At 46.7% G+C, this 26,064-nt stretch overlaps 1 protein-coding gene across 2 annotated transcripts in view; it reads left to right on the top strand.

The window, feature by feature from the left end:
* ARID3B (AT-rich interaction domain 3B) overlaps nucleotides 1-26,064 on the top strand; it is a 57,224-nt gene that overhangs the window by 24,122 nt on the left and 7,038 nt on the right. For both annotated transcript variants that reach the window (XM_081876301.1, XM_081876302.1), the window contains exons 5-8: nucleotides 19,454-19,637; nucleotides 20,481-20,740; nucleotides 23,932-24,192; nucleotides 25,659-25,763. In XM_081876301.1, coding sequence (XP_081732427.1) covers nucleotides 19,454-19,637; nucleotides 20,481-20,740; nucleotides 23,932-24,192; nucleotides 25,659-25,763 — 810 coding nt within the window. The remainder of the gene's footprint in view (nucleotides 1-19,453; nucleotides 19,638-20,480; nucleotides 20,741-23,931; nucleotides 24,193-25,658; nucleotides 25,764-26,064) is intronic.

The following is a 26,064-nucleotide window of genomic DNA, read 5'->3' as shown; positions in this document are numbered from 1 at the left end:
CTGTTACTGTCAAATAAATACAACAAATCTCCTCCCTGCTTAGTGCCACTAAATTTGGAAGCAAAAACATAACCTCTGTAGTCTGTAGTGTGTTTTGCTTGCGTCAGTCACAAAATTCAGGGTTGCTGTGAGGCCCTTTTAGCTCTCTAGATAGATTTCTGAAGTTGAACAAGCTGCTCATCCTTTCCTAGGTGGCACCAGTGTTGTAAGGTTGAATCAGCACAGGCTGGTAAGTTGAGGATTGATCTTGGAGGCCCCGTGTGAAAGACAAACAGCAGATTTCACATGAGCTCCTGAAAAAAGAGTTGAGGATGAAAAGCCCTGGCCCTGGATACCATCCCCTGACAGGCTATTTGTGTCCAGTGCCCTGCTGCATCAGGCCTAATGCAGATCAAATGTGCGGGCCTCCTCTGAGCACAGCAGGTTGCCACAAAGCAGCTGCACCTGCAAGTGATAAAATGCCTCTTCAGTGGCAGTAATGACAAGAGAGGAGAGGAAGGCTTTAACACACTGGGGAGGGGGGAGATTGCCCCCTCTGTGACACTAAAATAGAGAAATGAGAAAAAATGGAGCTGGTTCGTCAACCTTTAGCCCATGCCTTCAAATTATAGGACTCTGTTTTGGATTCATGAAGACCTCGTCCCTTTCTTGGGCTGTCCTGAAGATGAAAGGTTGCCTTGGAGAATTGCATTTCTGCAAAAGCGCTTTAGGGCCAGCAGACTTCCTGAGAGCTATTCAGGTGTTATGGCTAAGGTTTGGTTAAGCAACTGACGTCCTTGTCCCTTGTGCATAAAGTTACATGAGTTTAAAAATGGATTAAAACAACAAATTTCAGAGGAGTGGAACTACTGCTACCTGGCGCACCCACCCACAGGCACAGGCTGCATCCCAGAAAAGAGGGAGGGATTTGCTATATAAGCTTAATGAGAGTTATCATGGTGGATTCCTTTTCATCGGTGTCTGGATTGATCCTGCAATGACTGAGTGAGAGGAAACAAGGAGGAGATCAAAGCAATAGGGCTCTGTCTGGAAAGACTGAATCATTCAAATTGGGATGGTTCAGTCTGTAGAGCAGGCGTAGGCAAACTTGGCCCTCCATATGATTTTGGACTACAACTCCCATCATCCTTAGCCAGCATGACCGGTGGTCAGGGATGATGGGAATTGTAGTCTTAAAAAAACATCTGGAGGGCTGAGTTTGCCTATGCCTGCTGTAGAGCATGAGACTCTTCATCTCAGAGTCATGTGTTCAAGCTCCATGTTGGGCTAAATATTCCTGCATTGCAGGGGGTTGGACTAGATGATGCTCGTGGTCCCCTCTGTTTCTATAGAATTGTAGAGTTAGAAGCGACCCCAAGGGTCATCAAGTCCAAGCCCCTGCAATGCAGGAGTTTCAACTAAAACATCCAAGACAGTTAGCCATCCAACCTCTTCTTAAAACCTCCAAGGAAGGAGAGTTCACAATCTCCCGAGGGGGACCGTTTCACTATTGAACAGTTCTTGATTGTCAGAGAGTTCTTCCTGGTGTTTAGTAGGAATCTCCTTTCTTGTAACTTGAAGCCATTGGTTTGAGTCCTACCCTCTGGGGCAGGAGTAAACATGCTTGCTCCATCCTCCGTGGGACAGCCCTTCTGATAGTGCCCAATGCTGTCATACACTTCCCCTTGTCAGAGAGCTGTTGCCAGAGAATCTTAGTTTCTCATAGCACACAATAAATGCAGAAAGGGACAATGCCATAAAAGTAATTTATTAAGGAGAGAGAAAAGGCCAGGCTTTGTTAGACCCTCCACGAAAATTTTGTAGGCAAGCCTCCCCCTTCCTAGTATTGTCTTCCCTACAACATTCTATGTCAAGTAGGGATTTTTAGAGGTGGGGCATGGGGGAGAGAGTTTCTGCTTACAACCCTCCTGGATGATTTGGTGGCTGTTGTGAGAGAGAACTGACATGGTAATGGTCATGACTTTGGGAGCTCACTTATTATACTCATGCGCCCCAACAGCTGTTTTCCTCTGCTTATCGAGGCTGCCTGTGACGGAACTTGAGCTCTAGTTCAAAGCTTTAAACAAGGTAATTCATTGTAAGAATATAAGAGCCTGGCTTCTGGATCAGACCCATCTAGTCCAGCATACTGTTCTTAAAATGGCCAGCTAGATGCCTCTATGGGAAGCCCACAGGCAGGACTTAGGTGGCCCAGGCCTCTCCCCGCTTGTAAGTCCCATCAGCTGGAGGTAGAACATAGTCATCATGGCTAGTAGCTAGTCACCTTGATCAAGTGTTTATTTGTGAAAGATATTTCTATCCTGTCTTTCCACATCTGAGGAAATGCTCTGAGTGGCTCATGTAGTAATCATATAGTAAAAACAGGAACACAATAAAACAAATAATTAAAGTAAGACAAGCACCATAAAAATATTCCAAGCAACAGGGACCAATGCCTCAAATTTCAGCAGGCAAGCTGTCAGTTTGCTTAAACTTCTTCATTAGGTTTTGAGGGGAAATGGGAGCAAGCATCTCCAGTGGCAGATAGTTCCACATTCCTGTGAAATTAGTCTTAGGTTCAAGCTATAGAATTTGTGTTCATTTATTATTTATTAAATTTGTATACCATCTGAAGACCATGGCGTGGTTCACAACATAAAAATACAAAATGCATAATGAAACAAGAGCAAGAACAAACAAAATAACACCCCCCCAAAAAAAAGACACTTTTTAAAAGCCATAGAATGTTTAATCAGCCAAAGGCCTGGTTATAGAAAAACATTTTTGCCTGGGCCCTAAAGATATGTAATGAGGATGCCAGATGAGCCTCCCTGGCTGGAGCATTCCACAAATGGGGAGCCACCACAGAAAAGGCCTGTTCTTGTGTCACCACCCTCTGGACCTCTTGTGGAGGAGACACATGAAGAAGGGCCTGACAGCATTATCTTTCCCTTTCCATTCTTCTGCTAGCTCAGCATCTTATTCTCACAGTGTCCAACAGATCCATTATATCAGAATACCATTGTGTGGATTCCTTTAGAAATCTTCTGGAAAAGGTAGGTTGTTTTCCAGGCGAATAAACTATGCTACATAGGGAATATGGGTGTGCATCAATTCTCAAGAAGGCAAGGATGCTGGATTGCAAATGGTGTTGTAGCCAGGAAAACTGTTTTGTTCATTTAAGTTCCTCCTTTGTGAAGATCTCATAAAAAGCTTCTGATTGTGCCATTCTGCTGCTGCTCAAGGTTTCCTACTTGACCTTAGTTTTCCCAGATGGCTTGTCCGTTCTGAGTTTGATGTATATATACATAGAAGAGGCTTTGTAAGCCCAAGCGTGTGGTTTTAATGTTTTCCTGCTGTTGTATGCCTTATCTGCATGTTTTCAGATGTGGAAAAGCTTGCAGCAAATACTGATATTGATGAAAGCGTTTGGCAGGGGGTTCTTTTATCTCCAGGCAGCAGTGGCACTTATCAAGCCTATCTAGGGAATACCCTTAATTCCTCCCCCCCCCCTTTTCTTTCCTGCAGCTTCACCACTAAGTTTTTGCTACCTGGAGGATATCCTAGAGTCTGAATATTGCCGATATTTCTCCTTCAGTAGCAGGCCAAATCAAGTGAGCTAACAGGAGCATGTTTACCCTAATTCCACTATACAAATTCCTTACAATGGTGTTGTGGACTTTCTGTTGCGGGTCCTGGAGAAGATTAGTGATGAGCAAAGAAATAAGGAAATTGTGCTCTGTTGCTTTGAACTAAAACTAGTGAAAAATTCCCATGCCTTTTCAAACTCCTGAACTCCAAACTATTGTGACACTAAAATTCAGTTATTTGCTGCTGTGGGCAAATTGGTCCATATCATGAACTTGGAGTATTTGTATTTGTATGGAAAAGATAAGAGAAGAATACTGATGAAAAGCGGAAGTTTCTTTTACCATATACACTCTTATTGGCTACTTTTTCCATCTCTGAGCTTGGAAGATGCTATTCCATTAGGCTTTTGTCTATGGAACCTTCTGTGGCACTGCCTTGAGGAATTTGGAAAGGAAGTCATGGCTTCAGAGAGAGTTAAGCCATTCACCGATTCCAGCTTTCCGATACTTTAATTACTAAGTAAGAATGAAGGAACATACAGAATGGAGTGCTGTAAAACAGCCTGCGCCTTCTTTGTTGGAATTTCCCTCAGAAGGAGCCTTTTATAACTATGTAGAAGTGCCAGTCTCTTTCCAAGTGTGAATTAGGAGTGAGCAGGGAGGACTTTTGGAGAGGGTATCAATGGTTCATACCAGCAAGATCTCCCGCCTTTCTCTGGAGCTCACGGGACTGTTCATTTTGTTGTTGTTGTTGACTGCCAGTCTTCCAAATTTGTGGGCCCTTGCTCATCAGAGAAATCTCGATGCCCTGTTTCACTTCATAGCAGCGTACCTCTCATGTTAGCATAGCTCCTTATGAGTCTGAACTTCCATTCATCCACACAGCTTTCTTTAAAGTAAGTCACATGAAGATACTTCCGTCTTCCTGTCTTGCTAGGGATACCCTTGGGCCCTTTCCCCATCCAGCTTAAGAGCTGGTGACATCTGTTCAGATGCTTCAGTTAATGTGTTTTACTAGTTTAATGCTGGACACTCAGGCCACATGATGAGGCCGAGTCTCCTGAGTGCCAAAGGAAGAAGCAGGCCTCTTCGCCAACATGCCTGTAGAGGCCTTTGCTTCATATCTGAAGCCAGTGGGCTCAAGCCTGCCCATTTAAACCTTTAAGACATCAATGGATCTGCTTTTACTTCTTGAAAAACTGTGTTTCTGCTTCAGATATCGCTGGGGGAGTTAGTTCAAGGGTCAGAGGGGTGAGAACCCCACCAGTAGCAGAGCTGTTGAACATCTGGTAAAGATGTTATGAGCGTGAAGTATATTGAACCCAGCTGTGCCAGTAGCCATCGAGCAACTGAACACTAGCGAGGCTTAACGTGAACAAACTTCATGAGAACAGGCCTAGAGAGTAGTGTTGGGACACAGTGGGGCAGATTAGGCAACTTTGACTGGGTGGGTTGCCTTGACATAAGGACACATGTGCCTGTTAAGTAGCCTTCAGTTTGGCAGCTCATCTAATAAGCAGAAGCAATCCGTCAGTCTTGCGTTATTCAGGGGGTGAAGGGGAAGTAGAGCCCAATGGCATTTCCATGGGTGCAGATAAGAACTGGGCCTCACATCAAATAGAACATGATTAATTGCTCTCCTGCCTAGCTCCTGCTTTGATAAACATATGTGAGGGCCCATAGGTTAGCAGATCAGGTATTGACTATCACATCAGGAGGTGTGAAGATTCACTGTGGAACTAGACAAGGGGCTTGGGGCATGGGATGAGTGATGAGGGCTGCTATGGGATGGCCGGGGGGGGGGGGGGAGAGACAGGCAGAGAGGGCTTCTTTCTCTCCGGACTGTATTTTCTAACCTTTCAAACAAGTCCTAAGGGCAGAGCCTGTAACTTCTTGCTTTGCCACATGCACAGAGATTCTGGCAACAGACGTCAGTTGCGTCTGATGGGAGTGGAAGTCCAGAGCATCTGAGGGCACCAGGTTGTAGAAGGCTGATCTGGAACATTTTTGGCCCTTTATTGAAACATTGAGGTATGTTATTTCCTGCATACTGGAAAAATATGCAGGATTGGTTGCTCTTTGCCGCCTGTGACATAAAAACATAAGAAGAGCCTTCTGGATCTGGCCATTGGCCCATCCAGTCCAGGATCTTGTTCTCATAGTGGCCAAAGAGATGCCTCTTCCAGGAAACAAGCAAGCTGAGCCCCAGCACAAGAGCCTTCTCCCCTCCTGTGGTTTCCAGCAACTGGTAAAACCAGATGGTGGCAATTCCTCCAGGGCCTCCAGTCACCTCCCCCAAGCACCATATTTCTTATACTTGTTAAAGCTTTTCAAAACCACATTTGGGCCCAAATGAGGGCCCCCAAGATTATTTTAAAAGCCAATCACAAATACAAATTTTAAGCAATAACTTGAAATAAACCAGAGCGTTAAAAGAAAGACGAGCAGAATTTAATACTTTCATACCATTCAAAGTGGAGGGAGGGGAGACCTAAAAGGGGTCTAGCATGGGCCCAACTTCCCTTGGAAGGGAACTGCAAAATTGGGGTGCTGCCACTGAAAAGCCGTTTCCATCAGCAAGGTATCCTGCAAGGTTGGGGCATACAACAGATTTGGGAGGTGACAAATTAGAAAGGGTTTCCCCACAGGTGCTTTCAGAAAGCCCACAAGCAGGAATTAAAGACCCTAGCCCCCATCCCCACCCCTGCCACCATAACTGTCTCTCTCCTGCATCAACTGGTGTTCAGAGGTACATTAGCTCTGAATATGGAGCTTCTGTCTTAGCTGGAGTAGCCACTGATAGGCCAGTCCGCCTACAGTTTGCTTACTTCTTTTTTAAATCTATCTGAGACAGTTTTCCCAGTGCAAAAAGAGTATTTAAGCTCTTTACCATGCTTGCTGGGAAGGGCTGCTCAGCACACCTGCTCCAGAAGGCTAAGGATGCTTGTGTGACATCTTTCAGAAGCTCTGGTGCCCCTGCAAGATCTCGGAAGAGCACCCCAGCAAAGCTATTTTGCACCAGGAAACCCTGGAGCAAAAGTAACTTTTTAAGTCCTCTGCCTTGCTTGTGTTAATTTGCTGGATTTCAACTGGCGACATTTACCCTCTGGGTATAGGGCGGTATATAAATTCAGTAAATAGTAATAATAATAACCATGTCTGACTGAAATTGTGCAAGTTACCGTATTTTTCGCCCTATAGGACGCACCGTCCCATAAGGCTTCGGCACGCAGGCAACTCTCCGCAAGCAGCGGGAGCGCTCCCGCCGCTTGCGGAGAGGTTCGCGAAGCCTGGACGCGCTGAGCTCAGCGCGCGCAGGCTTTGGCATGCAGGCAACTCTCCGCAAGCAGGGGTAGCGCTCCCGCTGCTTGCGGAGAGGTCCACGAAGCCTGGAGAGCGAGAAGGGTCTGTGCGCACCGACCCCTCTCGCTCTCCAGGCTTCAGCGAAAGCCTGCATTCGCCCCATAGGACGCACACACATTTCCCCTTCACTTTTTGAGGGGGAAAAGTGTGTCCTATAGGGCGAAAAATACGGTAAGTGTGTGCAAGACTTGATTGTACTATGACATTGACTCCATTTTGGGGAGGCAGAATTGTGGCACAGAGCAGAAGAGTGGAGTTTTGGTAAATTTTCAGGCTCACAGAGAGCAAAGGATCCAAGTCTCCTGGTCGTGATCCTTTTGCATGCCCATTCATACTACCACACTGTCTTCCTAGCCAGTATTGAGATTCAATAGGAAGGTTTTTTTATTTTTCTAGCAAAGTGTGTAGGCTGCTGAGCAGTGCGAATGAAGGGCATAATGTTATCATTGTTTCTTTTTTTCTGTCCTATGGTGATAGGACTATCAGGCCTTTGTTACCATGTCTCATTTTGCAGTCTTAACTGTGTTTGTACTTTGTGGATGGATAATTGGAGGTCAGAGGGAGTCATAGAATGGTAGAGTTGGAAGGGGACCCCAAGAGTCACCTAGTCCATCCCTTTGCAATGCAGGAATCTCAACTAAAGTATCCCTGGCAGATGGCTAGAGTCATCTCTCCCAAGGCCTGACATGCGTGTTCCCCACTCTGGCGCCTTCCAGTTGTTGCTGGACTACAGTTTGTATCAGCCACATGCATGAAGGCCAGTGGTCAAGGCTGATGGAAATTGTACTCCAGATTGTATGGAGGGCACCAGGCTGCCATGCATAGAGCTCATGGCAAAGGTAGGATTTGAATACACATCTGTCAAGAGGCAGGCCTTGCCCTTCTGCTTAGCAGAGGTGTAGTCAGCACAAAGCCCTCCCAATATTGCTGGCTCACAGTTGCCGCCTCCTTCGACCATTGGCTGGGTTGGATGGGAGCTGTAGGCCCACAGCATCCGCCAGGCAGCACGTTGGCTACCCCATAGCAGTGTGTGGTAATTAGCTTGTGTTCTTACGTTCTGCTGTAAATTGGAAAGGTGTCAGCTAGCCACTGGAATCTCCTTTCCTTTAAAATAAAGTCATGGTCTCAAAGCTAAGCTGCCGGGATGGGCAGCTGCCTAGGAACCACAGACATGCCACCTTATTTGGCAGGGGACATCCTGTTGGGTGCACAATATTTGCCACCAGCCTGTGTCTTGTGACAGCAAATACCTTTCTTAATTTTGCCCTACCTCTGGAGTTGGGCACCAAGCACCACAGCTCAAGTAGCACCTTTGCCGTCCTGGAGATCTTTCTACCAAGGTCCCAAACATGTCGATTTGGGGCTGGGAGTCATGCATGCATGCAAGTCCGTTGCAGCAACTGAGCTCCGTTTATTTTCTTTAGATTAGATTAGATTTATATACTGCCCTTCATCATAAGATCTCACGGCAGTTCGCAGAATAAAATACAGGATAAAAACAAATAAATAAGTAAAACCAAACAGCAAAACAATACCACCACCCTTCCCGCAGACACATTTGAAAGGGTGTAGACTATTAATAAGCCAGAGGCTTGGTTGAAGAGGAATGTTTTTGCCTGGTGCCTAAAGGTGTGTAATGAAGGTGCCAGCTGAAGCTCCCTGGGGAGAGCATTCTACAAACGGGGAACCACTACAGGAAAGGCCCTTTCTCATGTTGCCCCCCTCTGGATCTCACGTGGAGGAGGCACACAAAGAAGGGGCTCGGATGATGAACGCAGAGCGCGGGACAGTTTATATTTTAAATTGCTGGCACAGAGCCCTGGAGAATTATTCCTCTCTCCAGGCTATAGACATTTTGTCATCTCCAGTTCTGGACTCAGAAAAGCCTCTGTAGTCTCCTGCGCCTGAAAGCAGACTCCTTGGGCTGCTGTTTATTATCTGTGCCCAGGGCTCCATCTGATTTTGATTACCCTGTATCAGAGGTGAGGTGGCTTGGGATCATGTAGCAGCAGGAGTGAAGTGGGGGGGGGTCCTCTCTTAGTGAAAAGGGGAAGTGCATGCAGAATGTAAGGACAGAGGAAACAGCCCATTCCCTTTGCTGGCAAGAGGTTGGGCCCTCTGTCTGCATCGCCGCAATCCAAGAGGTCCCTGCATGCTGTCGGAATAGAGAGAGACACTGGAAAGTACAGTAGAAACGAGCTTGCCATCAAAAGGCAACAAGTCCTGCCCCGTGCCCCCGGTCAGTGACCTTTCCCTCTGGAATTCTCCCCTCTGACCCCCAGATCATTAATCCCCGCACTGCCAGATGACAGTAATCCATCATGGGCCCTGACAAGCCTCCCAGCCGGCCGTGAAAGGATCTGCTCAGCCTCCGTCTCTCTCTTTCTGTCCCATGATGCTCATTTCTCAGCCTTTCCTGTTCAGCACTGGGGGCTTCCAATAAAGACTTAACGCCTTTCTCTTCCTACCAGGGGGCTTTGAAGGGAGGCGGCTGAGGGCTGTACGAGGAACCTTTCCACACTTACTGTGTCTTGTTTGCTTCTCTCAGTCTCCACCTGTGAAAGGCTCGAGCATCCAAAACAGCACTGGAATGGAAAATGGAGTCTGCTTTCCCTTTACTGTTAAATCTATTTTTAAAATATATTTTAAATGGCTTTTGTCCAGCCTTTCAAATAAGCACCAAACTGTGCATTTAAAATTAAGCAGTAATTAAGTAAATGCAGCACAGTATTAAAACCTGGAAAACCAGCACTAAAAGCAGAGGAAATACGAGAATAAAACTGGTCAAATAAAATTTTCTAAAAAAACCAGCAACAAAATAAAAATAAAACCCAGGCAAGCAGATGCTGAGCATGTGCTGGAGAAACAGCATCTAGCAAGATTTAATGCCTGCCTATCAGCTGATGAGACAGAGGTTAAATCCTGCTTTGGCTGTCTGCTGCTTGCTCCCCTGTTGGGAACTGGCTGGGGCAGCCAACACATAATTGATCCCACCCCACATCAGCTGATGTCTCCCAACACAGCTGATTGACAGGTGGGTGTGGTGTGGGGGAAATCGGCTGGACAGATTGGACTCCCTGGCAGGCCAAGATTGGCCCCTGGGCTGGAGTTCCCAGCGGCGTAGCGTGGGTTGTCAGCACGCGGGGCAAGGCAAGTAATTTGCGCCCCCTAACCCGGGGCAAGGCAAGTAATTTGCGCCCCTAACCCCTAACCTGCCGCCGCTGCCAGCTTCTTCTTGCTGCTGCCTGGGCTGGGGTATTTACGGTAAGGTAGCCACGGTGGTGGCGGCGGGTCTGTGTCAGGTGATCTGAGGCGAGTTGCCGCTGGCGCTGCCGCCCAAACGACGCCGCTTGCCCAGAGGAGGAGGAGGGCAGAGAGGCGAGGAAAATGCAACATAGCCCAGCAGCTGCAGCAGCAGCGGCGGGGCTGTGAGGAGGGGCTGCCTGGCGCGCCCTCCGGGGCGAGCACTGAGAGCCGCTGCCTGCCGGACGCCTTCAGCCTGGACGCACGCACAGCTCGCCGGTTCCGCGAGACATGGGGCTCTGCTACAGCCTGCGCCTGAGGCTCTTCGGCGACTCCGGAGGCGGCGAGCGCCCCCCCCCCGATGGTGCAGCCGGGCCCCCCTGCACCCCCCACGCTACGCCACTGGGAGTTCCTCAGCCCTGGTGTAGACACAAAGCTATAACTCTGTACAGGCAACTTCCTATTTTCTTAACACATATTTGTATCGTGGATTTCAAATACGCATATAGCCCATGTGGTTTATTTTTAAAAAATTCACTGTATATGAGGAAGTTAATGCACTGTTTGCATCTGTTACCCAAGGCCAAGCAAATACTGATGCAGTTCTTTAAAAATGAGCAGTGCTATTTGGGCTTTGCTTTCTGCTACTATTATTATTATTATTATTGTTATTGTTACTATATAGAAGTTCTGCACAAAGAAACAGTGCTAACAAATAACATTTCCATATGTTTGCTGGTCCTTATTTATTTAGTCAGAGGGAGCAGCGACTTCCACAAAGACATTGAATCACAAACATATCCTTGGACCTCCTCTGATTTCAGATGGGTTTTTTAAGGCATTATTGGTGGCTGGCTGATTGGTATTTTGTTTATAGGCCGCTTTTCAACCCCAGGGAACACCAAAGCAAAAAGGAAACTTGTTAATTCTGGAAAGCTTTTTGGAAGGGTAAACAGAGCAATATAAATGCCCCCTTGATTGGAGCACCTACTTATCATGAAATATGCCACTTTAGTTGCAGAACTATATTCTTTGGGAATAGGCATTTAGAGCAAAGAAAGTTGAGAATGATGTTAACCTATTTGAGTCTAATGATCTTAAGATTAAAGAATCAAGGAGCTGGCAGATTTGTAGATTTTTTAGAAAGAGTACAGGAAACAGATAGGGCTGGTTTATTCTACCCCCTCCCCCCAAGAAATAAAACTTAGATCCCTTCTGAATGGAGTGTGTGTGTGTGTACTCATGTGTGTGTGCGCGCGCACACACGCAGGAGTCTTTAATTTTAGCTCTCCATGTAATAAAAGGGTTTCTTCCCCTCAGAGGGTATAGACCAGTGGTTCTTCAAGTGGGCAGTAACAGTCCCTGGGGAGTGTTGGGGTTAGCTAGGGTGGGTGGTAAGAGGCATGGGGGAGGCAGGAGAGTGCTGGAGGTATAAATGACTATCAAACTTTGAAAAGTGGATCAGTTTTGTTGAAAGAATTAAACTAAATATCTTGAATTGGATTTTAATAAAATGGCAATTAATTGTTACTGTTTTGAATTGGGGATGAGTTTATGGGAACCAAGTGGGTAGTGTCCCCAAAACATTTGGGAACCCCTTGTATAGACTGATGGTAGGATGTCTGCCGGTGTCTTTTAAGATGGTCACTTGTTCATTCTATGGCCCTTTGCAAGTGTGAGAGAAGCTATGTCCTCAACATCTTGTTTCTTCAATGTGAATTTGACTTCCCCACTCCTTGGAAGAAGCAACACTCTGAAGTTGTAAAACAGCCTAACTACCCTCTGAAGACGGTTTGGTAATTTCAGCTAGTACAGATGGCAGGCAGCTTGTTCACTTGGCCAAGACAGTTTGAGCATATTGCACCGATCCTGGTCCAACTGCACTGGCTGCCAATTAGCTTTTGGTCCCAATTCAAAGTGCTGGTGTAGACCTATAAAGCATTAAACAGCTCAGGACCCCAATACCTCAAGGACTGCCTCTCCCTGTATGAACCTGCCCAGACCCTGAGATCATCCGCTGAGGCCCTTCTTTGTGTGACTTCTCCACGAGAGGTCCGGAGGCTGACAGCACGAGAACAGGGCCTTTTCTTCAGTGGCTCCCCATTTGTGGAGTGCTCTCCCCAGGGAGGTTTGGCTGGTGCCTTCATTATACACATTTAGGCACCAGGCAAAAACATTCCTCTTCAGCCAGGACTTTGGCTGATTAAATGTGTTGTGGGAGTGGGGATTATTGGTTTTTGTTCTTATTTTTATTAGGTACTTTGTGTTTCATATATTGCTGTTTTATGTTGTGAACTGCCCTGAGATGAGGAGTGATATTCAAATATAATAAATCTATATCTAAATCTAATAATGTAGTAATATGTATAATAAATAATAATGCGTGGTGATTTTGTGCCCCATTCAGTGTTTGTACGCTGTGCATTTGGTGTTGGGTCCAGGTTTGGAAGCGCCTCATAGGCAAGATGCCTCCAGATCTGCAGTCTGAGGGCAGCATGCAAACATATATTTAAAATGCAACTATAATAACGCAAATAAGCCAACAACATAACCCGCATTCAACTTCCCATTCATTCAGAAAGTCACAATAGTCTAAAAACTGTAGAGCACCATCTCTGAAATCATATCAGTGCAGGCAAACTCAGGTTTTCACTTCTGGCATCCCACTGTAAATCCTGCTGTCTTGAGCATTTGACAATATGTTCTGCACGTGGCATCCAATGTATATTGCAGGGACCCAGGACTTGCCAAGCTATCTTCCTGCAGCCCCCCTACATCTGTCCATTGGTTACATAGACCAGCCTTCAATGCTGCCCCTTGTCTTCCTGGGAAAATTTGTTAGTTACCTCCCCTTTCACTCTCTGCCTTCCCCATCTGGTCACTGGATCAAGCATGCTTAGGGATAAGTTAATACCATACGCTAAATTGGATTGGGGAAGAGTGGGTGGGTAATTAGTCCCACAGGAGGCCGCAGGGGAGTGTAAAAGTACATTTACTGGATACGCAAAGCATGCATTCTGGGCTTAATCTTTATTAATGTTTTCACGCACTCAGCTCTCTCCTGCCTTTCTCACAGAGAATTCACCAGGGCAGAAGAATGACACCCATCAGTGAAAGGAAACACTTGCACACACAAATGTGCATATCAGTTTTATTTCTGCTTTTGTGAAAGCAAGACTATGGGTAGTTGGCCTTGTTCTTTATTTGCAGTTTTAGCTGGTGGCTCCGCAAAGCTCTGCAGTGCCTTTTGAATCATGTCATGTCTTGCACAGAGCCACTAGCACAGATGTTAAGTGGGCTGCCATAAAACTGGTTCAACAGAGGATTGGGAGGTCTGTCGGATACTTGTAAAACCATTTCATGCAGAGGCTGGATTCCTCTTTGTTCTCACAACTGATTCCCCTATTTATGTATTATTTATTTCATAAAATTTATACACTGCTTGATTTTAAAAAACATAAAACAAGAAAATCAAGAAACATACAGCAATACTTTAAAACATACAAAAAGTTAAAATACTAAAGATTAATCTAAACTTTCCAAGCATCTGGGTGGGTTTGTCTACACAAGAACGAGTACAGTGAGAGAACCTGCTTGATACCAGTAGGCAGGAGGTGCTGCTACGCTAAATGACCCATGTCTTACAAATTCGGAACGCCTGTGGCACCTGTAATAGTGCCAGTTCTGCTGATTGAAACGGTCAAGTGAGCCTTTATGCTTATGGGGTAAGGCAGGGGTCAGCAAACTTTGTCAGCAGGGGGCCGGTCCACTGTCCCTCAGACCTTGTGGGGGGCTGGACTATATTTTTTTGGGGGGGTGTGTGTGAAAGAATTCCTGTGCCCCACAAATAACCCAGAGATGCATTTTAAATAAAAGCACACATTCCACTCGTGTAAAAATACCAGACAGGCCCGACAAATAACCCAGAGATGCATTTTAAATAAAAAGGCAACACGCGGTCCAGATTTAGAAGGCGATTGGGCCAGATCCGGCCCTCAAGCCTTAGTTTGCCTACTCATGGGGTAAGGCAATCTCTCAGGTAGTCCCACATTGTTAAGGGCTTTATATACTAATAGAAACACCTTGAACCTGACCTGCTAGCAAACTGGCAACCAGTGGAGATCTGTGAGCACAGGCCTCATAAGCTGACAGAGCCTGACTCGTGTCAGCAATCATGCTGCAACATTCTGCACAAACTGCAGCTTCTGCATTTTTGGTACTGATGTATGTATTGGAAGTAGAACATCTCAACCAAACTATGTTTTAGGCCAAACCCATGTATCCTTGTCTGTGAGAACTGGCCTGGTGTATCTACCTCTGCCGTGAAATTGTTTGATGCAAGGTGAATTCTCTGTCTCAAGCCAATGTGCAATATGGAGATGATGATAATACTCTCATACCTTGCAGGGCTGTTGCAAAGATCACATTCCAAAAGTGTACATAAAGCTCTGTACAACATTCAGCAGCACTGTACAAATGCTAACTACTCTCATCGATTCTTATTAGTCTTTCTTCAAATGTTATGGCCCTTTCTGTACAAAAGTGTAATGTTGGGAATATTTCCTCAAGAGTACCACTGAGGCGGTATGTGGCTGAGTACAGGTTGCCGCAGAGGGAGAAGGCTGCTGCCTTCATACTCTGCTTGTTGGGTCCCCAGAAGGTGCTGCTTGGCCACTGTCAGAAATGAGATGCTGTTCGTCCGATCCAGCAGACCATTTCTTGTAGGGCTGCAGCTTAGTGAGGAAGGTCATGCTGCTGGTTTAGTGGCCACAAGGCTTAAAAATTCTCAGCATCTCCAGGTTAGGCGTAGGAAAGTGTCTCATCTGAAGCCCTGGAGTGTCACCATCAGTCAGTATAGGCAGTTCTGAGCTGGATGGGTCGCTGGCCTGACTCTGTAGGACTCAGCTGCCTTTGAGACCCATAAAAGCAGCAAGAAACATCTGGATCTCTTAACTTTTGGAAGGACGGACCACTAGGCTGGAGCAACCATTATTCTGCACCAGTAAAGCTGCTGCAGCCCCCAGCATATGGGATGGTAGTCAACTATTTTTTGGTCAAAGTAGACCTCTTGGACCCAACTTAGTCCAGTTCATTCATTCCAGTGGGTCTACTCAGTTGCAGATCACCCATGAAAGGTTGAAACACGCACACAAGCATACATACCCTGTTAACTTGTCAGGCTTTTTGACATTAAAAATTTGTGGCATAAAAGAATTCCAGAGAGTTGGTTAATAGGAACTTTTGTTTATCCTAGGAAGAGCAGCAAAGCAAACTCCTAAGGATTATGAATGTTTTCTGCTGCGGAGCCTGACAACATTTTGCAGGAAATCTGTCCTCTGGGCAGCATCTGTCATCTTTGGTTGGGGATTCTTGCCCTTTCCTGTCAAACTGGCCCTTAATATGTGATCTACCCACTGTGGCATTTCCTATTCTGCCTTGCTTGCCTGTTTTTGTGGTATTCCATTGCCTAGATTTGTTTACAATGTATATGAAAAGAAAAGAAAAGGAGCAAGCTTAAGTTCAGAAGTGATAAAGTAGTTTTTAAAAACATCCCTGCCAGAAGAGGAATTTCCTTACAGAGGCTTAAAACTCCTGAGGTTGTAAAAACCAAAGTAATCCTTCAAATCAAGGACACTTTTTTATTCTTAGCTGTTTTTCGCTTGCCTCAAACAATCAAAATGAGAGCTGCATGCTTTAATCAGCTCGATTGATTTAAAGCTTTAGCTTAATTATTGGGAGACTGATTTTATTCAGCAGTGCTTAGACTGAAAAGCCAACTTAGGTGTTTTTTTGGGGTTTTTTAATGTTTTGACCTGGTGGTGTAATAAAGTTGACCTTTTCTTTTAACATCAAGAAACGCTTAGTTTAATAACATGTACGTGTCTCAGACCCTTACTAATTATCTGGGAGCAACATGGGCTGCTAAGACTTCCGTAAGCAAGTGTTTTGCTTCTGTCGGACAGGTGAAGACAGCTCAGAAATGATGCCACAGCCTGGCTTGGCATTATTTGAGTGAGCAGCCAGAATACTTGGAACTCAGGAGGTCTCTCATGATTGTCAACCCTCCCACTCATTTTTTTGGCTTGAAGTAAGCCATAGTTTGCTATTTTTTTACAAACTGGCAATGGTTTGTTTCACACTAGGATCGGAGGGAGAGAAATCTGTGGGAGGGAAAGAGGGAGTACATGAATCCAATAATCCTTATGCTCATTAAAGGCAACACCAAACCATGGCTTGCTATTTATGAACTGCCATATAACACAATAGTGTTTGCTAATGTTGCCAAGAAATCCCTTGCTTGCAAACTTTCTGGATAGGAAGAAGTTTTGATTTAAAGCTTTGGATCTAACTGTGTGCAAGTGTCCTGACACCTCTTTCTCCAAAAACAAAGGCACCAGAAAAACAGATGGGGAATTTAGCTCAAAGAAGCAATGGCATGGGAGGGACATTTCTCAACTCCGTATCACCCCCCCCCCCAAAAAAGCACAGTTATGGTGGCAAGAGATAATGATCCACCTTTCTAATGCATCCATTGAGCTCCAGCCTCTACTCCAGGCCCAGTATTGGGCTTCCTTGAGAACCATAGATTGGGAGTTCTGTTTCAGCTATGCATTGTGTTCACAATCCATCCAGCAAAGAGGACCTGCTGAAAAGGGCTCGTCTTCCATTTGAGGGTTTTGTAGTGTTCCTCTAGTCATTAAGTATATATCACTTGAATTCTGCTTCCTTGTGTGTGTTTTTTAAAACGTGCCAAACCTTACTGTGAATTTGGCCCCCTAGTTTCCAGCATGTCAGCTGAGCTTTGTTCCTTGACAAAGGTGTTGGCCTGTGTTCCATTTTCACATTTCGGGGGGGGGGGTGTATGCTTGGCTTGTTCTTTCCATCTTCAAAATATTAGGAGACTTAACAAGACCAGATTTGCTGGCTGACAGAAGGAAGTTGTGCTGGAACAGAAAGGAAAGTTAGAGGCAACGACCCTAAAACATGCAGCCTCCAGTCAGTGTTGAAACCCATATGTTGCATGCTCACCGGCTGCCCATGACGGGGTGGGAAATAAATGCGTCATTTTGGTTACCAAAGACTTGAGTGGTTAGGAAATAGGTCCGGAATGGCACCATGGCCAGACTTCAAAAGAGTTGTTCAGATAGTTAATACTATTGCACCATAAAACCTCTCTTCTACACTCCTTCCTAATGAAGCAAATCAGAAACAAAACACCACCTTGTTATACATTCGTACCTTGGAAGTTGAATGGAATCTGTTCTGGACTAAGAACTAAGCTGTTGAACACCAAGGTACGACTGTATTCTCCCCTGAGCTGTGCTACCCAAAAGCATGACACTTACACAGGCACAGTAGGCAGCACAGTGTTCCTTCTGCAACGACTATGCGGTGAAAACTTTGGGATCAATTTTAGGGCCTGAAAAAAGGGGTGTGACTATTATGCGGTGGCAGTGATTATGTAGTGAAATACGATATTTAATTATATAAAAATAAGACAAGAAGAGGGCCAGGTGCTTTTCTCTCCCCTCCTCACTCCAGCTCAAAAAACAAAGTATTTTGTTTTTGTTTATGTTTCCATTTCTAAAATGAAGGTGCTTTCAGCTCGCTTGCTCTCCCCCCCCCCCCCCGAGTCACCATTCCAGGTTGTGAGTGCTGCAGAACTGCCATGCAATTCCCAGTGGTTGCAATTTGACTTCTGCCACAGTCAGGGAAATGGAAGGCAAAACTTAAACCACAATAAATTCAAAACAAAATAAAAAAATTCCTTCCAGTAGCACCTTAAAGACCAACTAAGTTAGTTCTAGGTATGAGCTTTCGTGTGCATGCACACTTCTTCAGATACCTGAATCTGAAGAAGTATCTGAAGAAGTTGGTATCTGAAGAAGTCGGTATCTGAAGAAGTGTGCATGCACACAAAAGCTCATACCTAGAACTAACTTAGTTGGTCTTTAAGGTGCTACTGGAAGGAATTTTTTTATTTTGTTTTGACTATGGCAGACCAACACGGCTACCTATCTGTCACAATAAATTCAGTTAAATACAGGAAAAGTTGCCTATATCTGGTGTACGGGTACATGGGAACCCCTGAGGAAGAGCATTAAAATCGTGCTCAGAAATGCCATAGTAATCCTGCGCATGAACCAAAACTGTTGGGTTTTCACACCTTGGCCTCCTAAACATAATAATGCCGGCTGTTCCTCTTCCCCTAAGCCGGGCCTCTTCTCTGTCCGTTGCCTAGGTGCAGAGCTCTTCCGTATGGTCGGGTGTTTTTGCTTGCTCTAAGGGGAAGTGGGTGCCAGGAGGAGAACTTTAGTGGTGTTACTGCACTTCTGTCACAAATAGGGACCCTTTTCTTCTTGCTGGGTAGGTGGGGATATTCTTATATTTTTTAGAATGCACACAGCACCAACAGTGTGAATGGCACTTTGAGTAACAGGCAAAAGACAGGTCACTCATAGGATCATAGAACTGTAGAAGTGAAAGGGACCCAAGGGTCATTATCTGAGGGATAGCTCAGTTGGTTGAGTGTGAGACTCTCAGTCCCAGGGTTGTTGGTTTGAGCTCCACTTTGGGCAAAAGGATTCCTTCATTACAGTGGGTTGGGCTAGATGACCCTTGTGGTCCATTCCATGTCTACAGTTCTATGATTCTGTGATCTAGTCCAACCCACTGCAATGCAGGAAGCACAGCTAAAGAATCCCTGACAGATTGCCATCCAACTTCTGTCTAAACACCTCCGTTGCAGTAGAGTCCACCTTCTTCCAAGTCAGTCTGTTCTACTCTAGAACAGCTCTTACCACCAGAAAGTTCTTCCTAGTGTTTAGTCAGAATCTTGTTTCTTGTCGATTAAATACATTGTGTAGGGTACTCCTCTCTGGAGTGGCAGAAAACAAGCTTGCTCCATCTTCCATGCCCTCACCTGCCGTTCAGATATTTCAAGATGGCTAGCCTATCACCTCTCAGTCACTGCTCACAGCAACTTACAATCTTAACTTCGGCTCCAGGAGGGCAACAGAAGGAGGAAAAACAGAGAGAGAGAGAGAGAGAGAGAGAGAGAGAGAGAGAGAGGAGATGAGAAGAATACACATGCACTAGGGTTTACACATACTTGGATTTAGATTTAGGAGTGGACTGAGTGGTTGAGGCAAAGGCTTTACAGGAACTGTGGGATCACAGAGGTAGTCCAGCTGGAGTCTTAAGTGGCTTTTCCTTGCCCTCATTCTCTTCTTCCCTTTCTCTTTCTTTCTTTCCTGCTTCCTTCGTTTTGGCTGCAGGGACGCCAATCAACCGCATCCCCATCATGGCAAAGCAGATCCTCGACCTCTACATGCTCTACAAGCTGGTGACCGACAAGGGAGGGCTGGTGGAAATCATCAACAAGAAGATCTGGAGGGAGATCACCAAAGGCCTTAACCTACCCACCTCCATCACCAGTGCTGCATTTACACTTCGCACCCAGTAAGTCCTGGACCTTCCACAAGCCTGTGTGATATCTCAGTCTAGAACTAGATTAAGAGTTTGTGGCTGAATTCTAAACGGTGTAGTTGCAAGGAGCTTCCGGTCTTCTTGCAACTACCCTAGGAAAGGAGACGGGGAACACCTGATTCCGAGGCCCATCACAACTGTGATTCAGAACCCTGAAATCTCTACATTCCTGCTGTAATTAGTTATAGAAAAACATACTATTTTGCTTAGCTCCTTCTGTATTTTGGGTTGTGCCTTCTTCCAGCAACTGATAGAACTGTTGATTTACTGAAGTTATCACCAAATTGAAGCCTGCCATCTCCATCCCCTTCTCCTTCCACCTTTTTAATAGCATTTCCATAATGCCATTTTTTTACTTACTTTTATCTCATTTATTCTCACCCTCCCCGGCAACCCCTATGTAGTATAACTGCAGTCAGATGAAATTTCCTGGCATTATATCTGACATTTTGTCTGCTTATGAACCATGCTTTAAAAAGAGCTTCCAAGTTGGCCCGTCAAACCACAGTTTGTGCTAACTGTGGTTCGTTGTTATGTTTGGATCCACAGATCATTGGCAAATGACAGGGCGCAAAGACATGAACACAAATTTACAGGAGCGGAGTCCTGATCAGATGAGAACTAAACAGACACGCAGCTCAAATTATGGTGGGGTCTGTTGTAACTATGGTTAGCACAAACCATGGTTTGGCTTGATGTCTGAATGAGTCCTGTGACTGGGCCTGGGCTAAGTGTTGACTAGAGTCCGTCTCTGCTGTACCAAATGCAGCATTCTGTCTGGTTCTGCATCTCCTGTTCTTTGTTTTGTTTTTCTAGGTATATGAAGTACCTCTACGCCTATGAATGTGAGAAGAAGTCCTTAAGTTCTCCCGCTGAGCTGCAGGCTGCCATTGACGGCAACAGGCGGGAAGGCCGGCGGCCCAGCTACAGCTCCTCCTTGTTCAGCTACTCCCCTGCTGCCACAGGGCCTCCTTCACTCCTGTGCCCTCCAAAGATCCGCTTCCCCATCGTTAGCCTCGCCCCTGGTGGCGGAACCAGCAACCCTCACCTGTCTTCAGCAGGCGCTCTCAGGAAAGGTCAGCCACTTATCTGGTTCGTCATTTGGGTGGCCTGAAGGGCCAGGTGCTCAGGTTTAGCAGTCAGATGGATACAGTGGGTGAAGGGTGTGTTTGCGCGCACACACACATACACACACACACACACATATACATGCACACAAACACACACATGGTGTGGCTCACAAGTGGCCACTTCCTCCAACAGATGTGAGCATTTCAGCCGGTTGTGTGCTACATTGACATCCACCATTTTTAGTGTTCTTGGGTCAGAGCCATGTGAGCGAAGGCAGCAAAGTTTGTCACCTGGTCTTGGGACCGGTGTGTGGAAGGGAAAGATGGCTACCATCTTCCTATTTGTTCCTCAGCTGCATTGACTGGCTCCCCTTCTCTCATGCATCCAGAATAAACTTCTTTTTTCACCCCTAAATGTGTTCTTCCTACTCTCTGCCTTATTCTCTCTCTTCACCATTCTTCATCCTTTTGACTCCTTTGCTTTTTAGCCGTTTCCATCATAACCGTGCAGTCCTTCCCTGAATTCATTTACACTAAACTTCTTTACTTCTGCCCCCTCTTCTTTTGTCCTAGTTTAAGCAGGTTGTCAGCTGCCTGCTTGTGATCTCCCTGAAGCATTTACATTCCTGTTAGTGCAAGGAGGGGGAACAACTGTCATCCCTTCCCTGCCAGGTACCATGGGGTGGGGTGGGGAGCATAATAATAATAATAATAATAATAATAATAATAATAGTAATAATAATAATAGTAATAATAATAATAGTAATAATAATATATTATTTATACCCCTCCCATCTGGCTGGGTTTCCCCAGCCACTATGGGCGGCTTCCAACAAAATATTAAAAATACAATAAAACATCAGACACTAAAAACTTCCCTAAACAGGGCTGCCTTCAGATGTCTTCTAAAAGTCAGATAGCTGTTTATTTCCTTGACATCTGAGGGGCACCACTATCGAGAAGGCCTCTGCCTGGTTCCCTGTAACCGCTTCTCGCAGGGAGGGAACCGCCAGAAAGCCCTCGGAGTTGGACCGCAGTGTCTGGGCTGAACGATGGGGTGGAGATGCTCCTTCAGGTATACTGGGCTGAGGCTATTTAGGGCTTTAAATGTCAGCACCAACACTTTGTGCTCGGAAACGTACTGGGAGCCAATGTAGGTCTTTCAAGATTGGAGTTATGTGGTCTCGGCAACAGCTCCCCGTCACCAGTCTAGCTGCCGCATTCTGATTTAGTTGTAGTTTCCGGGTCACCTTCAAAGGTAGCCCCACGTAGAGCGCGTTGCAGTAGTTCAAGCGGAAGATAGCCAGAGCATGCACCACTCTTGCGAGACAGTATGCGGGCAGGGAGGGTCTCAGCCTGCGTACCAGATGGAGCTGGTAGACAGCTGCCCTCGACACAGAATTAACCTACGCCTCCATGGGCAGCTGTGAGTCCAAAATGACTCCCAAGCTGCGCGCCTGGTCCTTCAGGGGCACAGTTACCTCATTCAGGACCAGGGAATCCTCCCCACCTGCTCACCTCCTGTCCCCCCAAAACAGTACTTCTGTCTTGTCAGGATTCAACCTCAATCTGTTAGCCTCCATCCATCCTCCAACCGCCTCCAGTCACTCACACAGGACCTTCACTGCCTTCACTGGTTCCGATTTGAAAGAGGTAGAGCTGGGTATCATCTGCATACTGATGAACACCCCTGATGATCTCTCCCAGTGGCTTCATATAGATGTTAAAAAGCATGGGGGAGAGGACAGAACCCTGAGGTATCCCACAAGTGAGAGCCATGGGGTCTGAACACTCATCCCCCAACACCACTTTCTTGACACGGCTCAGGAGGATGGAGCGGAACCACTGTATAACAGTGCCCCCAGCTCCCAGCCCCTCAAGGCGGTCTAGAAGGATGTCATGGTCGATGGTGTCAAAGGCCGCTGAGAGATCCAGCAGAACTAGGAAACAGCTTTCACCTTTGTCCCTAGCCCATCGGTGATCATCGACCAGGCAGTTTCAGTCCCATGGTGAGGCCTGAATCCTGACTGGAAGGGATCCAAATGGTCCGCATCCTCCAGGCATGCTTGGAGTTGTTCAGCAACTACCCGCTCAATGACCTTGCCCAAGAATGGAAGATTTGAGACTGGGCAATAGTTGGCCATATTGGCTGGGTCTAAAGATATTTTTTTTAAGAAGGGGTTTAATAACCTCCTCTTTCATTGGGTCTGGGAAGGCTCCCTTGTCGAGGGAATCATTCACCACCCTGCAGAGTCCATCGCCCAGCCCTTCCCGGCTCGCTTTTATTAGCTAGAATGGGCAAGGATCAAGGAGACAGGTGGTCGGTTTCACTCGAATCCTTACCTTGCACAAGAAGAGGAGGATTTGGATTTGATATCCTGCCTTTCACTCCCTTTAAGGAGTCTCAAAGCGGCTACCATTCTCCTTTCCCTTCCTCCCCCACAACAAACACTCTGTGAGGTGAGTGGGGCTGAGAGACTTCAGAGAAGTGTGACTGGCCCAAGGTCACCCAGCAGTTGCATGTGGAGGAGCGGAGACTCGAACCCGTTTCCCCAGATTACGAGACTACCGCTCTTAACCACTACACCACACTGGCTCTCTTTTGCTGTCAAACAGCTCTTTCCTTCAGAAAGTTCTTCTTAACATATAGCCAGGATCTCCTTTCTTGTCATTTGAATCCATTGAATTGAGTCCTTTCCTCTGGGGCAGAGATTTATAACTGCTCTCAGCCAGTCTCAAGCATCCTCCTCTGGGGCAGTGTACTTAGTAAGTGGTGGCTGGGCAACACTGTGCTGTGTCAGATGAAACTGAATTTCTGGACCTATTTCCAAAACCACTTTAATCGCCACTATGGATGATGACCTGTGCCAGGAGAAAGACAGCGAGCAGGACCCTACTGATTTCTTTCAGACCACCTGGACCCAGCTCTTCCTTGTCCCCAGAACCCCTATGTTCTCTTTCCTCATTGGCCTATTATGTATTTAACATATATACTGCCCTACACCCAAAGATCACATAATTTTTTGATGTCAGTGCCAGGGATGAAGCAGTTGCTGCCTTAGAGGGGAAACGGAAGGGCAGTGCTACTAATAGCATTGTCAGGATGGTGCTTCCAGCCTTGGGCAAGTTGCCGGTTGAGCCATGGCTCCCGCCTCAGCTTGCCTCGAGGTCCCTGAGTGGCCCGTTTGCTTTCCTAGGTGACGGTGTCCCCTTGACCGTGTCCACGCCAAACCGCATTGCCATGCCTGTGGCCTTGGCGAATCAGCAGGCGGCTGTGACGGCAGCGGCACGAACCGCTACCCTGGACCAGCTGAGGGAGAGGCTGGAGTCTGGGGAGCCCGCGGAGAAGGTAGCGCGAATGACGGAGGAGGAGCAGCGCTTCATCCAGCAGGCCTTTCAGCGGAACCTCTTCAGCATGGCCCGGCAGTTGCCCATGAAGATCAAGATCAACGGCCGAGGTGAGGCCGCCCTGGCTCTGCTGCAGCCTTTGGACTTTAACTCCCATCGGCCCCAGTGAGCGCATATAGTTCAAAGCATCTGGAGAGCGTCAGGTTGATGGGAGTCATAGTCTAAAACTGGCCGCCAAAGTGGGTGGTAGCATCCCCTGGGGGGGGGGGTTCCCTAGGGGGCTCTAAGAGGCAAGGAGACAGCAGGGGGGCACTGGAGGTGGTGATTTAAATCTCCTGCTAAGTGACCTTAAACCAGACATTGGGAAACAGGTGTCACCATCAAGCCAACCCATCACATTAAGAGTTTGCTGAACAGTGAAGCCATGACTAAATATGGTATCTCAGTGACTGACAGGCTTATCTCATATCAGGTTCATCAGTTAAGCTGAATTAATGGAACTAGCTTTAATTGGATGTTGAATAAAAGTGCAATTAATTGCTACTGTTTTGAATCTTATTGTGTTATTATCTTCCTTAGTGGGCTGTGCAGACTGCTATTCTGAATAATGCTTTTTGGAGGGGAGGGACTTAATGCATGAGGGAAGCCAGATAGGTGCAACTTCTTGGTTTAAACCAGTGATGAGCAAACCACAGCCCCCAGACCACATTTGGCCTCGTGGGAGTTTTTACCCCTTGAGAATTACCCGGTTTCTCCTCCTTCTCACTCCTGACCCACTTGGAGTGGACCAGAGAGCTGATCTGTCCCTTCCCAATAAAGCTGGCTTGGCAAACTGTGCAAGCAGGGGGGGTTTTCAGCCGGAACTCGCCGGAACTCAGTTCTGGCACCTCTCAGGTGGGCGCCATTGCCATTCTAAGAGAACGAGGGAGGTGGTGTTGATGCATTCCGGCACCTCTTTTTCTAGAAAAATAGCACTGATGAGGTGCCTGCCAGAAGTCTCATGAGATGTACTGGACTTGCTTTGCCACTGATGCGTCTTCATCACCTCAGCCACAGAGGCATGAGTACAGAATGGTAGTTGGAAGGGACCCAAAGGGGTGGCGAGAACGGCAGGTCTACAGGGTCTATCACAGTCAGCTGCATGTTGGAGGAGGAGGGTGCTGGGGGCCATTGCCCAGCCTCAAAGCCCACCGCCAGCTGGGATGTGGTGTTTTCCAGATGCAGGGATCAGGCCTGCATGCTGAACAGTTTCCACGCCAGATGTGACCCTCAGTCCAAGCAAGAAAAATCGCCGTCCCTGGTTTAAACCCCTTGTGCATGACTTCCCGTGTCCAGTGTTTCTCCAGCTGGTACTTTGAGCCATTCAGGGCCCGTTGTTCCCTTCCATTTATTTTAATGGTGTATCAAGGCGTAGTGCAGAGCAAGGTGAAATCTCTACCAGTTGACCAACTATCTGGTCTGGGGAGGTGAGAGGGGGGGGGGAGGGAAAGAAAGAGAAATGCCCAAGCCAGGTCTGTCCTATGTAGTGGGATGAGCATAACACAACTCACACTATACTTTTGTCCTCCCCCACCAGAGGAGAAATCAGATTCAGCAGCGACATCAGCAGCACTGAACTGGACCCCCTCTGGCTTTGGAAGCATTAATATGTCTGTGGAAATCAATGGCACAATCTACGCTGGTGAGAGAGAAAGAGTCCACTTCTGAAATGGGGCAAGGGATTGAAGCAGGTGGATCCCTTGGAATCAGCCGCCCAATATTTGGAATAATCCAGCTTCAGACTGAGCATTCTGCCAAGCTGCGGAATGGCTGGTCTCTGGAGAACAATTCAGAACAATCCTCTGATATCACACACACACACACACGGCTATTGATACGCCATTGCCGCTCTGAGGAAGCCAGAGCAGGGAGCTGCATGAATGTGGGTGGCTTTAAAAGAGGAGAGGGCTATCGATGGCTCCTAGCCAGGATGGCTTATGCTT

This window comes from Podarcis erhardii (genome assembly GCF_964252035.2).
Source record: "Podarcis erhardii genome assembly, chromosome: 9".
In the NCBI taxonomy this organism is placed as follows: Eukaryota; Metazoa; Chordata; class Lepidosauria; order Squamata; family Lacertidae; genus Podarcis; species Podarcis erhardii.
Note: the sequence above shows the minus strand (reverse complement) of the source record. Positions and strands in the feature narration are given on the sequence as shown.